The following is a 16615-nucleotide window of genomic DNA, read 5'->3' as shown; positions in this document are numbered from 1 at the left end:
GGGTTGGCGAGTGGAGTGGTGAAGCCTGCGAGGCTGCAGATAAATCCTTCTCAAAGCGTCCGTTCATGTGAGCAGGGATCGAACGCTCGGCCCAAAAGCCGCTTGACTGACAGCTCCGCCCTTCAAGGAGCAGCCAACGCCATGGGGAAAGAGCAAAAGGAAAAGAATAGGGAAAATAAATACGCTAAATAATGTAAAAATAAATAAAAATGTAGAAAAACAGGGGAAAATGCATATCCAATAAATTTGTAAAAATCCTTAAATAAATGTGAAAATAAATTTAAATGCTTGAAATTATTATTTTATTATTTGTCCTTGGATTTTTCTCTTCATATTTCCACATTTACATATTTTTATTTTATTATTTTTTTAACACATTTTGCAGTTTGCTTATTAATTCTTTCATTTATTCCTCCTAATATTTCCACATCGATCTTCTTATACTTTTACATTTATATTCAGGTCAGTGTTTCATTATTGGAGGATAAAACATGTCTGTATCAGAGTGTTTCATAAAAGTAGATGTTTGACCTTCTGACCTTTTCCTCTGGGTATTCCCCTCTACCACCAACGTATTAATACATCCCTGATCTCATCCCCATCTCTCTCTCCTCCTTTCACTCTCACTCTCTCAATAAAAAGGCAAAAACTGCCCAAAAAAGAATCCTGCATATGCCATTTGCCTTAACAGTCATATATTTGCATTAGGAATGGGTTGAATATAAATGCTGACTTGACCCTCTTATTTGGAATAATGGAATATTAGTGTGTGTGTAAACTGTCATATGGAGGGATTTTCTCCTCCAAGCCTCTCGTCCTTAGCGAGCGTGAGCTAAACAAGCCGCTTATTCTTAAACGGTCCATTCTCCTCGTCCTCAACATCTCACAAAGACTCCGAGACTCCGGGCTTCATCCAGCGCCGCTCCGGAGCCTTCCTCTCTCTCCGAGAGGAAGAGGACGCCACACTGCGAGCTGATGACTGGTGTCGTTTCTCAGATCATTAACGAAGTCAGATCATCTCACGCCGCTTCAAAGCAATTACATGCAATGAACCAAAATTCCATTATTTTCCATTAAAGAGTGAGTTCAGCTACCCGTGGCATCTTTTCTCTTCTGTGGTTCTTCTCGATCGCACCGATACACAGCGTTTCTGGCTCCTCAGGTTTTAATCTTGTAAAAAACAATCTAGAAGCTGATCACTCCCGGCCTCCGTCTGTTCTTCATCCCCTCTGGAGAGGCGTTCTTCCATTTAAACAGGAATCCACCTGCATAGTCGTGTCCGACGACGACGACGCCGGGGAACAAACTTGCTTGTTGATGGACTTGAGGACGTGTGAAGAAATGACTTCCCGGTTGTTTGTCTAAGCTCTTGCTAATTTTTTCACTCCAGCGTCTAACATCTATCTCATTATCCTCCACTAACGGCGGGAGAGAAAAAAAGAACTTTCTCCGATGCACTTTTGCAGCTTTTTGGCTTTTTTTTCTCCTGGACTTGAAGATGTATTTCCATTTAGAGTGAACTTTGGGGGAGATGGGTGACTCCTGGGGCGCCCGCCAAACTGTGGATGTGAATGCACGGCATTAGTTGTTTGGTAGAGCGCAGGGGTCGACCTCACGTCGCCGCCGCCGCCGGTCACCTCCTGAGGGCTGCCGGAGCAGACGGGCAGCGTGGCAAAGCGAGGGCAAAGTCAGATTCCCTCCAAGGCAGGTCAAAAAATATTTGGCTGTGAATAAAGCAGGGGATTCAGAGCGGATGTGTTTATACAGAAGTGGTCCGCCGAGACCACGGAGACGTGCTTTCTTGTGCGTTTCAGTTTGCGTGGGTAGAATTATTTAATGGGAAAGACCAAAAGAACGGCAGACGCCTCCCTGGATGCATGCATATCTGATCATGAGTCCAGACTAAAGGATTAACAAATTAACATCCCTTAGTACACATAATTATGACAGAACATGAACAGCATGTTATTATTTTTGAACGCTGAGAAACGGCGGGGACACAGATATCACATCAACGCCAAAAAACTGTCCTTTTTCCACCTCTGGCGGATTTGTAGTTGACCCCAATTATCTGTGTTTGACCTCCGGGGCTCCGAGGTGTGACGAGAACTCTCTGAACTGGCAGGCAACCAAACAAATCTATAAATCAACCATCACAGCGGGTCCCCAAAGAACTGTCGGAGACCAAATGTCAGAATGCAGGATTCCTTCTTCTGCTATGGAAATGATCCTATTCTTCTGTTGAGGAAGAAGTGAACTGCTGATGAACCCAAATCATTTCATGTGTTTGTTTAGTTGCACTGCTGTACTGTACATACCCCCCCCCCCCCCCCCCCCCCCCCCCCCATCACTACCACGCTCTGCTAGCCTTCAGCAGAACTCCATTCATTACAGCCATCAGGACTCTGTGACAGACGCCTCTGTGGTGGAATAATACAGCAGTTAGTCAATGACGGTGATGATGCCGCTGCTGTGTGAGATTGCTTTTCACCACACACACACACACACACACACACACTCACACACACACACACACACACACACACACACACACACACACACACACACACACACACACACACACACACAATAAGGGGGGGGGACCTGGGGTGCAACGGTCCGATGCTTCCACTCTTTGATCCGTGTCAAACGGTGTGCTGCATCTCCTCGGCTACACAAGCCTTTTCTTTTTCTAAGGGTGACAGCGCTGCACACACACACACACACACACACACACACACACACACACACACACACACACACACACACACACACACACACACACACACACACTTGCCCAAGGACAGATGTGTACAACGATACACACACACACACTATGCAGACAGGGTAGCTACACACTCCACAGCAGTGGGTCTGATGAAGGAGTCATTTCAGATAACAGGACCAGGGTTTTTTATCAGATCACAGCAAACAATGCTTCCTTCATGGCTATAAAGCATTAATAATTCATACTTCTGTTAGTTTTGAAGGCTGGACCCTGGAGACACAACCTTCTCCCTAAAGAGTCATGCTGCAAAAAAAAAAAAAAGTATGAGAATATGTATGAGTGTTGCTTTATATTTGCAGTGGAGGAGGTGTTTCTCTTATTATAAGGATTATATTCTGAGTATAAAACGAGTTATTTTGTCTTGCATGTATTTTTCTCTTCTTGCAACCTGTTAACAGTCTTTTATCGGTGAGCTGATCCAGGACCAGCGACCCACCAGGACCAGCAGCTACACCGCGTCAAAAAAAACCCGAACACAACACTCATGTGCCCGCGAGCGTGCGGATTAAAACGCACGCGGACCGGTCATCGCCGTGCTGCAGGTGCACAGAACAGCAGATTCTCGTGTATTCTTTAAGACTTTCACACTTATGGTACTCACACGAAAACTCCGAAGAGCAGGACCCGGATGCCGATCTCCAAAGCCAGCTCTTTTTTCCTGCGGTCTGGCGGCGACACGTTCATGGTTCTCAGATAATCCGTCAAGTGGCTGCAGCGAGTCTAAAAGGCGCTCCTCCTCCTCCTTCTCCTCCTTCTCTTCCTCCTTGCTCCTCCAACTCCGGTCAGTTGTGAATATGTTCTTTCTTCACTTTTGTAATCCAGCCGAAGCGGTGCGGTGTCCCCCCCGAAAATCAACGCGCGCCTCCATCGCGACTCGGATGACACCTGAAGCAGTCCTCCTCCTCCTCTTCCTCCCCGCTTCTCCTTCTCCTCTCCCCTCCTCTCGCCTCCGCCTCCGTCTGCTTCGGTCCCCTCGGGCGATTTCCTTCACCGCAACTCGGTCGCTGACAGCTGCTCCTCCACTTCCTCCCGCTCCGTCACCGACGACTCGAACTGGGGTCGGAGTTTTGGAGCAGCAGCCTGGATGTGGAGGAAACACGAGGGGCTGTGGGTTTTAGTCTCTCTCTCTCTCTCTCTCTCTCTCTCTCTCTCTCTCTCTCTCTCTCTCTCTCTCATTCAGATCTTCTCCTGTCCAATGCAACACGTGGTGATGACGACATCAGTGTTTTCTCCTCTAGTCTGAAGACAGGTTGAGTAGGTGATTCTATTCAGACAACACTTTATGTTGTGTTACTTGAAATCCTCGTAACACACAGATAGAAATGAATGCATTAAATGCTCTGAGATAAAAATGTTTTTAAAAATGCATCTGTGGCCGTGGCAGGACTGTAAAAACCCCGTCCAATCAAAAAAGGGGCTGGAGATATTAATTGGACTGCCTGTCTTGTCTGTCAATGCTTTACTTCCTGATTGTGCCTTTGAACAGAGGGCTGACATGCGTTCAAAGTCTTTGTGTTTTTTTATCAAATTATCTACTCAACATGTAAGACCTTTTTATTTAACATCTCATAAATAGTGAAGCGCTCGCAGCAAATGTGATGCAAACAAAAGGTGATGGTAGGTGTTTGTGTGGCTAAAATCCTTAGTATGACATCACACTGCTGCACCAGAAGATGCAACCAGTGAAGGACGTGACCATATTTGGACTTCGGAGGGAGCGACGGGTGGATCTGATGAACACAAGGCAGAGCAGCAACCGTTACTGGATCTGAATCTGCTAGCTACCTGTCAATCAGCAGGTTAGCCCCGCCCCCTAAAGCATCCCCTGCTTTCTGGTCTGGTGGACTCTAAATGGACCATAATGTACTAAATGAACATCATGCTGGATTGAAGAAGACTTGAAACTAGAGATTGAGACCATAAACTCATGTTTACAATGTTTACTGAGATAATACATCAAGAGAGAAGTAGGACCATTTTCTCATAGACTTCTATACAACCAGAGAGGAGTCGCCCCCTGGTGGCCAGCAGAGAGAAGTAGGACCATTTTCTCATAGACTTCTATACAACCAGAGAGGAGTCGCCCCCTGGTGGCCAGCAGAGAGAAGTAGGACCATTTTCTCATAGACTTCTATACAACCAGAGAGGAGTCGCCCCCTGGTGGCCAGCAGAGAGAAGTAGGACCATTTTCTCATAGACTTCTATACAACCAGAGAGGAGTCGCCCCCTGGTGGCCAGCAGAGAGAAGTAGGACCATTTTCTCATAGACTTCTATACAACCAGAGAGGAGTCGCCCCCTGGTGGCCGGCAGAGAGAAGTAGGACCATTTTCTCATAGACTTCTATACAACCAGAGAGGAGTCGCCCCCTGGTGGCCAGCAGAGAGAATGACCGTTTAAGGCACTTTAGTGTTGGACTCCTCACAACAGGCGCCTGCAGGGAGAGAATCCAGCAGCTCAGGGTCTCTGCAGCCAGACAGTGATAAAGCTTCACAGGCAGCAACACACCTGCGGGGCCAGGAAACCTGGCCAGCACTTCATAGACACGCATGAATATTTAATGCCTTCTAAAACTCGCCTTCCTGCATCACCTGCCAGTCCAAGAGTTGCCTCTGCAACTATATACATATATATATATATATATATATATATATATATATATATATATATATATATATATATATATATACATATATGTGTGTGTGTGTGTGTGTGTGTGTGTGTGTGTGTGTGTGTTCGAGAGAAGGAAGAACCCATCGTGACCCAAAAAAACTTGTTCCCCTTGCTTTCTAGGTCACGAGCCAGGAGCTGATGCAATTTAGAAAATGTGCTTTCTTGCTGGTTAACAAGGCACCCTGTTAGCTGTATGTATGACTAAGACAAATGAAAGCACACACACACACACACACACACACACACACACAGGTACACACACTCAGGTACACAGTGGAGGTTTTGATGTATTCCTTTAGTGCTCACAGTAGAGATCTGGCTGACGTGCCTGACATATGTGCCAGCCCCCTCACTAATAATAAGAATGAGGCAATACAAGAGGAGATGCGTAGAGGAGGCAGGTGAGGAGGTGAGATCGTACTTCAAAGCTTTCCGGCAGCCATCAGAATCTTCGTCATTGAGAACCATCTACGCAGATTCCCCTCGTAGCGTTAGATGGAGATGATTCACTCTGGTCAGAGAAACTTTCTAGACCTTTTCCCATCATGATCACTCAATTATCAGACTGAAAATATTACTTTGCTCTATTTGCGGTTAATGCTGAGAAAGCATCTTTGTCTTTGGAAAATGAATGCAAAATGAAATGTAATATTTCTCCTTCCTTTCTCTGCAGTGTGGACTACGAATCCCATTTCCTGAGGTTGTGCTGCAGCATTAGACAAACGGCCGACTCTAAAATAGGCCCTGCTTTAATGAATGAAAGTCCTGCTGCATGGTTACAAAGTGCTCCTCTAATCACCTTCATATATATATATATATATATATGGGAGCACATGTACTATCACTGTTCAGCATGTTCTCTTCGCTGCGACAGAGTGACTCATCACGCTCTATCAGGATTGGTCCATCGCCCCCCGAGTTCCAGGCTTAATTGGACATCTCTTCGTGTTACACTTTGGGTTCGGTTTTATTGGAGGGAAAAATCCTTCATTCCTGGTTTATGTGCAGAGTTTATATCCGTGGGGAGAATGTTTGTGTGAGTCTGTAGATAAATAAGACTTTTATTTTCTCAACCCAATACATGGAGACACGGAGGGAAGAGCAACCTATTATGTTTTATTCTTGGAGTTCTATAATTAGTTCCTAAAACTTTTGAATCGGTTCTGTTCTTCTTCAAAAAAAGTGATCGTTAGAACAGTCGTATTCATGTTTGCTTCAGTATTTTAACCAAACGGTCCCTCCGTCACATGTTCATTCTATGCAGATGACATCTATTGGATAACAAATATTGAATTAACGTAGAATGCAGAATTTTTTTTTTGTGATTTTAGACCTAAAATACTCTGCTATTGTAACACAGAACGTCTGACTCTGTTATTATCATTATACAGCAATGATGACCTAAAATTTGCTAACTTTATCTTACAATACTAATTGTTGACGTATTTGCACGTTCGCAGCACAACAATGGAGACTCTGTAACCATAACGCCCAACTTTATTACTACTTTTCAATCTTGACAAAGGCAACGCAGACTACATCCACTTCTTCTGTTGTTACCTTTCACAATAAAAGTCCTACACTTACACTTGTTAACAAAGGTAACTAAAATGCCAAAAAGGCAATAAAATAGCTTACAGTAAAATATATGTTTATCCCTTTTTATTTTAGCCCTCAACAACACGAGGTGGTTTCATTCCAGACGAGAAAGCGTGTTCATATTAAAATGTCAGCTGTCAGAATTCAAACAGAGCTCCTCGTAAATTGTGAAGCGAACCGTGGACAGATTGTCCTACGGCCCCGACACTCAAGTTTATTGATTGGTAGCAGTAAGAAAAAAACCAGAAAACCCCTTGCTTGATGTTTAAGTCATTATGATTGGAGAAGAAGGGATCACGGAGGTGTTTTCCAGATATACTGCCGGTCAGGGGTTTACCTGACCTACCGCACCATTTCTAAAGTTTCTGTATGACCTGAATATACGTGAGATCAAAGTGTGAGGTTATATCTTCATCACGGACACACCGGTCAGTTCTTTCAGACTCATGGAAAGAACAGAAAAATATAGACATTTAGGTGTTTATTTAACTCAAATTTGGGTCTGAAGATTTCTCTTAAAGTCACAGTTAATTAAGACGATGCCTCATTTGCATATATACAACATAGAATTTCAGAAAACATGTAATACAAAAATTATATAACATAATTGTCTTAATGTTAATGATCAATATGCGTTAATTTGAACCTTTTCACCAGTGTCTTATATAAATATCTATATATAAAAATGTGTATTAGAGCCAGAATTCTCCACTTGAGTTCCACATACATAAACCAAATGTTCCTGTTCCGTTGCTATCGTTATTCTGAAGGTTTTTCTAAGCAGGCAGAAGGACTCGCTCATATATTATTCATAGCCTGATTCATACAACTTTTTATTACACAAAACATGGTGAAATTGGATTTTTGTTTTTTTATGGCTGTTGACAGTATTTTCTGATTCACGGAGTGATAAAAAGAGAGATAAAAAAATAAGAACAGTAAAAACAGTTGAATCAGAATGCAACAAGAATTTTTAAAAACATGGCTTTTTCCGAGGCTCAGATTTCTGTTCTGGATGTGGAGTTGCATATTTAAAAATCAAACTTTTAGCATAACAAAGAATGTGATGGTGACAGCTAGTATGTGATGTTTTTTATAGTGTCTCCACCTAAATTTGAGATACATGATGAGAAAGTATTTTGATGTGACAAAGCATATTTTTGTCATACTGTTCTCTGTCAATACTTCTACTCAGTTTGCATCCCGCCTGTATCCAAGCCTCTTTAAACTAAACAACACACGCTTGCAAACTGTTTTCTGAATTTTGTGGGACGTTTGAATTTCCGCAAACATCTGGGCGTAGTCGCCCTGGTTACATTCTCGTACGAATTCCCCAAAATTGGATCATTTTCAACAGCGTTTATACACCACGGCTTATGATGCCGGCTAGGTAAACCTGAGATCAACCAGATCAACAAAGGTTAGTAAAAGGGTACAAAGCTTTCTCATAAATATGTTATAATTCATATTTCAAGACAGAATATCTCAGCCCACTCTGAAATCAGAACTATCCATTGATGCATGAAAAATATTATACACATTATTCTGCATACTTGTGGTACTTGAATGCATGTCGATGCTGATACTTCTGTACCTTTAAGTCAAACTTTGACTCTGCATGTAAAACATCAGGCTGCCTATCACCGCCCCCTTCCCTCTACACCCACCATCTTGCTCTGGGTCTTTAAGCACATTACAGCTTGACTAATCCAATCATCATCACACTTATCAGTGCTAATGCCATCAGTGAAATTAGTAATTAATGTCAGCAATTAGTTCTGCCTTTGAAAACGACATGCTGCGATGAAATATTAAACTGCGACAAGAGAAAGGAATATATTCATGCTTTTTGTGAGTGTTCGGGGGCCCTGCTGAGGATTTTTTCTCCTTGTGATTTGTAGCTCGCTTGATTGTAATGCTAGGTCTTGGATCGCTATCACAGAGAGGGCTTTTCTGCTTCTGGCGTGATGAATCGCTGGTCTGAGAGGGAATGAGAGTTGTAATGACGGCGCCTTTCAGAATGACACTTTGCATGTGCATAAGCTATTTTGGTTATTTTCAGATACCGCAGCTTTACTGATGAGCCGAGAATCGCTCGGAATGAGAATCTTGTCGTCAATCAATCTCTTTACACACCTTTAGGGGGTTGGGGGGGCACTGGGGATTTCTTTAAGAGTTGATCCAAAATACTTTTAAATAGAGGCAAGAGAAAAATATATCTGAGATGGACTTTCTTGTTGGGTAAGAAATCGTATTGATTTACGTGGATCTGCACTCTGTTGTTGTGTACACTCGTCCGTCTTACGTACAGTTTACAAGCTGTGGAGACGTGAGGGCCAAAACAAAATGCTCATTTTCCCAAATGTACCTCGCTGACCGGCGATGTCCAGCCACGCCATTACAGCCCGACGCCTTTCCCTCTAAGTGCCTTTGACTAGTATCATTATATCCCTTTGAAGCCTCTGTACAACCATCGTCCTCCCACACAGGTGTTTTCACTTAATCTGCCGTGTGATTGACATCTCCCCGACCGACCCCTGTCTCCTAGCAACCCTTTCTCTCAGTAATGTGCTTTATATATTACTAAAATTGTTTTTCCTAATAACGTTGTGGTGACAGATGTAGAAAAGCTGCCCCACATTATGTTCAAAGGCAACATCTTTTTGTGACTGAAGAGTGCCATTTATGTCCTGTAGCATAATAGAGATAGGTATGAAGGCGTATCAGGGCCAGTGTAGAAAAAAAAACTGGAGCCGAGAGAGAGGGGGGCAATATTCAGAGAAATAAAGTCACAAATTTGCACATTTTTAAGGTAGCAAATTTGCTACTTGATGACAATTTGGCCTACACAATGCAGGAAGAGATTACATTTTGCATTAAATGTGTCTTGGAAAACAGAATATAAAGATCATTTCTAGGAGATAGGGTTGCCCGACACTCTTGTCTTCTCTCTTAGTTGTCTCGCCCTTGTAGAAGAAACAAACGGCATAATCATCCTAATTGGTTCCTGGAGTTACGTGATCCGAGACGAAGACCGGACCAGTCCCACGCTGCCCGACACGCTGAGGATAAAGTGTAAACACGCAAACCATACGCACTCCTCCAGCTGATCTGAATCACCCACATTTCCATAAAAACACCCACAGAAAACAAATAATTCAGCACTTTTATTGACGTGTGTATGCCTGTGTGCTTTCTTGATGAAATAATCAACAAGCGTTGCAGAACTTTGTGTGTAGGAATCTTCCTTTGTTTTCTGTGATCGATCACTGTGATGATGTTAAGAAATAAATCCCACATTTCTGATTTTATATATATTATATATTGACTCCAAACATCCACCTCAGCAGAGGTCTAATAAGACAGAATAATGAAAACACAACAATTACATTTACACACATATACAGAGTTGCACAAAATATACTGTATGTTCATAACCTTGCTTTGTCATTTTCTTGTTTTTTTTTCTGTCTGAATGCTTGATTTTGCATATTTATAACATTCTGCAATAATTGCAAAATTGTAAATATTATTATATTACAGTGCATAAGTATACAGAGTGCCTTTTTGAAATGTTAATTATTAATAATTGTTTTATTTTTCATGTTCTTGACTGCAGTACTGCTTTATTCTTTCTTTCTTCACTGCTTGTAAATATCGTGTGCACTGAAGGCCAAGGCAAATTCCTTGTATGTGAAAACGTACCTGGCAATAAACGTCTTTCTGACTCTGATTCTTCACAGTATTTCTAAAAGCCTGAGGAAAAAGAGAGAAGCAGGATTTGAAAAGGAGCCTAAATTAAAGTGAAGAGCTTCAAGAAGCGAGTGATTGCCGTTGGTGCAGGCAACCGGTTGGTGCAGGCAACCGGTTGGTGCAGGCAGCCGGTTGGTGCAGACGGTTGGTGCAGCCGGTTGGTGCAGCCGGTTGATGCAGCCAGTTGGTGCAGCCGGTTGGTGCAGACGGTTGATGCAGCCAGTTGGTGCAGCCGGTTCGTGCAACCGGTTGGTGCAGCCGGTTGGTGCAGCCGGTTGATGCAGCCAGTTGGTGCAGCCGGTTGGTGCAGACGGTTGGTGCAGACGGTTGGTGCAGCCGGTTGGTGCAACCAGTTGGTGCAGCCGGTTGGTGCAGCCGGTTGGTGCAGCCGGTTGATGCAGCCAGTTGGTGCAGCCGGTTGGTGCAGACGGTTGGTGCAGACGGTTGGTGCAGCCGGTTGATGCAGCCAGTTGGTGCAGCCGGTTGGTGCAGACGGTTGGTGCAGCCAGTTGGTGCAGCCGGTTGGTGCAGACGGTTGATGCAGCCAGTTGGTGCAGCCGGTTGGTGCAGACGGTTGGTGCAGACAGTTGGTGCAGACGGTTGGTGCAGCCAGTTGGTGCAGCCGGTTGGTGCAGACGGTTGGTGCAGCCGGTTGGTTCAGCCGGTTGGTGCAACCGGTTGGTGCAGCCGGTGCCATTGTCTCCTGTACATTTTGGTTATTCAGTGTGAACAGTGATGAGGTTTCTCTAATTAAAAACCGAGCACTAAATCGTATCTCAGTTCAGTAATCCTGTAAAACTCTTTGTTAAAGGTCACTGATGACTGTTATTACCTGGCGTCTGCACACAGCGATGCATGTCTACAAGTCAAACACACACACACACACTCTTATTCTTCTATGTCTCTTTTGTGTTAATAAATGCACCAAACATCGATAAACAAGTGGAGATAAAGTTGTCTCCGAGGTGTTTCTCATCTGGACTCTGTGGCCAGCGTGAGACTCCATTAAAGAACTGGATCTCTGGGTAATTCATGAAAAAACAAAGAGAAGCAGCATGAGTATGAAAAAAACACAGACAGTTACCCTCCGGCTGTGTGTCTTCTCTCCTCCAAGCAAATCACGCTCCCTCCTTTTTTTGTGCCAAAAATGCTCCCATAATTTCATTTTAATACGACTCTAAGAGAAAACAAGCCGGGCTCTCCTGCACTCCTTGTTATTCATGAGAACCCCAAGCTGCCGTCTGTTATCACAACTGAGTCTGTCAAAAGCCAACCTAGATGTATCACCGTCTCCGTGTCAGGTATCGTGTCACATGCCCCTTTTTTTTGCTTTTAAAGGAACTTTCCGTCCCGCTCGTTCAAATCTGGATCGCTTTATGGGATGCATGACATCAGACAGCACAATTAACCTTGAAATGCACGTTGTGTTTCAATCATTTCATTGTATTAGAAGCTCTTTGGTGTCGGCAATGATTTAAAGTTCCTCCAACGATAAAGGTTGTGACATCCACGTCTAGACCATCCTGCCACGACGCTGCTCACTGTGGTCGTGTTTTCTGGAAAGAGTCGAGTGTGTTTTTGGTGCCGTATAGTCCCATTTAACTGGAGAGAACACTAAAACAATCGAGATTCATAAACAGCACTACAAGGAATTTATATTTTGGAGGTGAACTGTCCCTTTAAGAGTGCTTTGAGTACATTTGCCCTTTTGTTAAATCCTCGTCCAACGTCTTAATTCTGTATTTCGGGTTACTACTATCCTGGTTGGGCCTGCTCTCCGAAACACTCTGACCTGCCCCTCCCTCCCAAAAAGCCCAATCTGCTCTAGTTGCTGGTCCGTTTAGTGGAAACTAACCAGATAACAGGACTGCTGAGGAATAGTGATTAAAGGAGAATTTTAGCCACCTCTTCTCCTACATCTCTTCGTCCTAGAAGTCCACACAAAGGACAGCGATATCGGGATCACAAGAAAAGAGTTTAGTGTAACTTTATTAAATCCCAGTCCCTCTCCCCGACCTTCACAGAGGTCATTCTCATGATTTGTTGCCCAAGCTACACTGTGAGAAGTTTTACAGCTCCAGAACCCCCTCTCTCTCTCTGCAAAAATAAAATACAGAAAGAGACAGAAATGTTCATCTAAAACATTTCCACCGTATGCTTCTCTTTTGTTTTCCTTTCTCTGAAGATAAATAGCCACCGAGCCCATAGAGCTACTTCCTTTATAAGGTACGGTGTAGTAGTCCCCTTTTTAATTGCAGTGTCAGCTTTTGAAAAGAAAAGGGTGTCACTAATTACACTGATGGTGGCTCCGTTCTGTCCCAGTGAGCCGTAACGGTGAGCCGGCGTGGAGCCTTGAAGCTGAAGCAGCTACGTGGAATTCAGCCGCCGATCAATAAAAGTCTTCAAACAAAAAATTGTCCTCCACATTCAAACCACGGACTGTCTGTCTCTCTTCTCCACCCTGGATTTGATTTCCATGTGAGTTATTGAAGGATAACACAGCAGACCTCTCTCTCTCTCAACATGCCGCCATTCCTTCCCGTTGTTTTTCCATTCTCTCCTGTAACATCTCCTGCCTCCTCTCACCAATTAACCCTCCATCGTCTCTGTGGCGGCGGCCCGAGACGAGCAGACAGACGACACACGCCATAATGGGAACGCTGGGAACAATACGGGAACACCAGTGCATTGCCCCGCCCCCCCCCCCCCCCCCCCCCCCTCCCCACCCTTCCAAAGGTGTTAGGTAACTGTTGCTAATAGGGTTACGCATGAACCCGGGCCCATTGTCTCTGCGTTCATGGCTGCCAAGGGAAGCCACCGAGGCGGTTGCCAGTGTAATACGGCTGAGCTCTCTTCACCCTCCTGCCCCATTTTGGCAACCGGCATCTTCCAGGCGACAGCTGGGAAGTCATTAGCAAACTACCGCGTTGACTCCAAACACAGCGTGACTCTCTCTCTCTCTCTCTCTCTCTCTCTCGCTCTCTCTCTCTCTCTCTCTCTCTCTCTCGCCGTGTGTGTGTTCGATGTCGGGAACGAGTTCCACGGGATGAATTCTCGCCTCTCAACAATATGGAAAATGGTTTCTGTGTCCAGCCTAACTAATCTGAAAGGGGGGAGGGGATGCTAATAATCATAACTAAGTATGTATGTACATATATCCAGCACTTCTTATTGGAATTTATTCTATTTTATATTTTATTCATTTATTTTATCAGCTCCATGTCAGGGAATGCTTTGTTATGTTCAAAAAAATTGTACAGGTTGAATTGTTTGTCGCACAAAGCCAAAACCGAGAAGACACTTTAAACAGTAAAGATTGGTTAACCCATAAATGCCTTAAAATAATAGAAATCATAATAAAATAATTAGAGAGGTTGTCTCTATGTGTCAGCCCTGGGATCGCCTCCAGTTCCTCTGTGACCCTAAAGAGAATTAATTATCCATTTGAAATAAATGGATGATTAACTCACCATTGCAGGCAAAACACTCAAATACATTGAATTTGATTTAAAAAAAAAACTTGAATCAAAAGCACTATCTAATGAGAAAGATAGATGAAGCTGTTGATGTAAGCGTTCTGTAATTCCTTCACGTTACAGATCGGTGCAATTAAAAGTCGGGTGACCATTATGGCTATTTAAATGTAGGTTAAAGTCTCATTTGAGATGTCAATGCAGGGTGAACACAGGTGTAATTAATAACATTAATTATAGCGCTGACCCATTTAGGTGAGCCAGGGGCGCCTTGGTATTGTGCTCGCTGGCTCCATTGTTACAGGCTCTTTTCACAGCAGCCATTTTGACATTGCAGGGTAAAAGACAGGTGTAGTTGGTCAAATGAATTAGTGTCCTGCAATTCTGTTGCACAATACCAGGAGCAGGTTCATGTTATTAATTACACCTGTTTACCCTGCATTGACATATCAACACAGCTGCTGCAAAAAGGGCCTAAATTGTGTTGCCATGGGAACTTCGCTGGCTCATCGGCTTCATTTTCCGGGGCACCTGAACGCACAGCCATCAATAATGTGATTAATTACACCGGTGTTTTACACTGCATTGACATGTCAACACGGCTGCTTATTTCTGCGACGGTAAATATGGCTGGACCATCATTTATTGATTCAACTTCACTTATTGATTAGCCTTGCTGAATTCTGTTAATCCTCTGGGGTACGACTTGTTTGTTATTTATGTTTTTATGTTGTTGCTGTGGTCTGTGTGTGTCCTTGTTATCTATTTACAAATGCCTTCAATACGTTATTGAAAAAAAAAAAAGATTTAATCAACTTCACCTGTAATTACATGTCACAATGGCTGCAGTGATAAGAGGTTTAATTGTGTCGCTTTGTGATTTACGGGGGGCACCTGAACGCACAGCCACCGTTGACGTCATCAATTACACCCGCGCTTTTCCCGCTGCTACACGTTATGAAATGGCGCATCCACAACGTAAAGGACGTATCGCTCATGTGACACGGTCACGCGCTCACAAGAATTTGAAAAAAAAAATAACCCCACGAAGGTACGTTTGTACTTTTGGTGACGATGTTTAAAAGTGAAAATAATACGCAAAGCAAAGCAGTTGGCTAACGTTAGCCTACCTATAGCTTAAGAGCAGTAAAGTTAACGTTAGCCCACACGTAGCTAACCGCATTAAGTCAAACGTTATATTAGCCGTAGCTAACGTTATTCTTGCTGCTGTTAGCTACATGTAGACTAAAGTTAGCTAACTGATGTTTGCTACATTAAAGCTAACGTTAACCCTAGTGTTGTTAGCTACATGTAACTTAACGCTAGCCTCCATGTAGCTAACAGCAATAAAGTTAACGCTAGCCTCCATGTAGCGAACCGCATTAGCGGCGTTATGTTAGCCGTAACTAACTGCTGTTAGCTTCATGTAAGCTAACGTTAAGCTTACTGCTGTTAGCTTAATTTAAGCTTGTGATAACTAGCAAACCCACATTTGACTATTACGTTTGTTGGTTGTTATGTTACTAAACTACCTCATTTGTGTTGAAATTGGCGGCCGCAGTGCAAATGTACCTCCCTGAAGGTTAAACCCAGCTGAAGGTGACATTACCACAGGAATAAAAAAAAAAAAGTAGCAGAAAACGGTGAAACATTAATATTGACATTGAAAAGTAGCCTTTATGAGTTTGCTGTGGTTTTACAGTAGCTACCACAAAGTGTGGCCTATAGAAAATATTGTATCCGTCCACCCACTATGTTTTTAAAAGTCAAAACCTTATTGTGTATCTATAGCAATGTTCTTGTCCTGGAGCTTTCTGTGTTTCACACTCCAGTCCGAACAAGTGCTTGGAGGGGAACTTGTACCAGAAATCTGTGTAGGAGGAGAGAAAATATTATTGTATTTCCAACTAGAATATAAAGGTCAGCCAAAGCCGATGAATCAAAAGTGAAACTTTTTTTTTTTGTTATCAATCACTATGTCAAGTTATTAAAGTTTTGGTGCAACCTTCTCAAATTGATCATGTTTGCTCCTACAGTAATGTAGTAGTTTATATTCGCAGGTAATTATCCCCTGACATTACAATTACAAGCTATTGCTTCCTGTGACCCTTTTACTTGGGAGGGGGGTGCAAAACACCTAAAGTGCAGTTGAGTAAAACATCCAGCAGAGAGCAGCAAAATATTACTTTCAGTTGTCATCATGTGCCCCGTAAATGCAAGGAGGTGGAGGGTGATGGTAACAAAGGACTAATGTCTTAATGCCAGGTAACTTGAGTGAGTTAAATAAGCAGATGTTCGGCCAATGAAACATTATTGCATAACATACAGTAT

The 16615-nt window shown here is 43.3% G+C and overlaps 1 protein-coding gene across 1 annotated transcript in view; it reads right to left on the bottom strand.

The window, feature by feature from the left end:
* plpp4 (phospholipid phosphatase 4) overlaps positions 1-3721 on the bottom strand; it is a 41476-nt gene extending 37755 nt beyond the window's left edge. The window contains exon 1 of the mRNA XM_084020708.1: positions 3390-3721. Coding sequence (XP_083876834.1) covers positions 3390-3472 — 83 coding nt within the window. The 5' untranslated portion in view covers positions 3473-3721. The remainder of the gene's footprint in view (positions 1-3389) is intronic.
* Between the last annotated feature and the right edge of the window lie 12894 nt (positions 3722-16615).

The sequence above is a fragment of the Eutrigla gurnardus genome, assembly GCF_963514095.1.
Source record: "Eutrigla gurnardus genome assembly, chromosome: 11".
Taxonomy (NCBI): Eukaryota; Metazoa; Chordata; class Actinopteri; order Perciformes; family Triglidae; genus Eutrigla; species Eutrigla gurnardus.
Note: the sequence above shows the minus strand (reverse complement) of the source record. Positions and strands in the feature narration are given on the sequence as shown.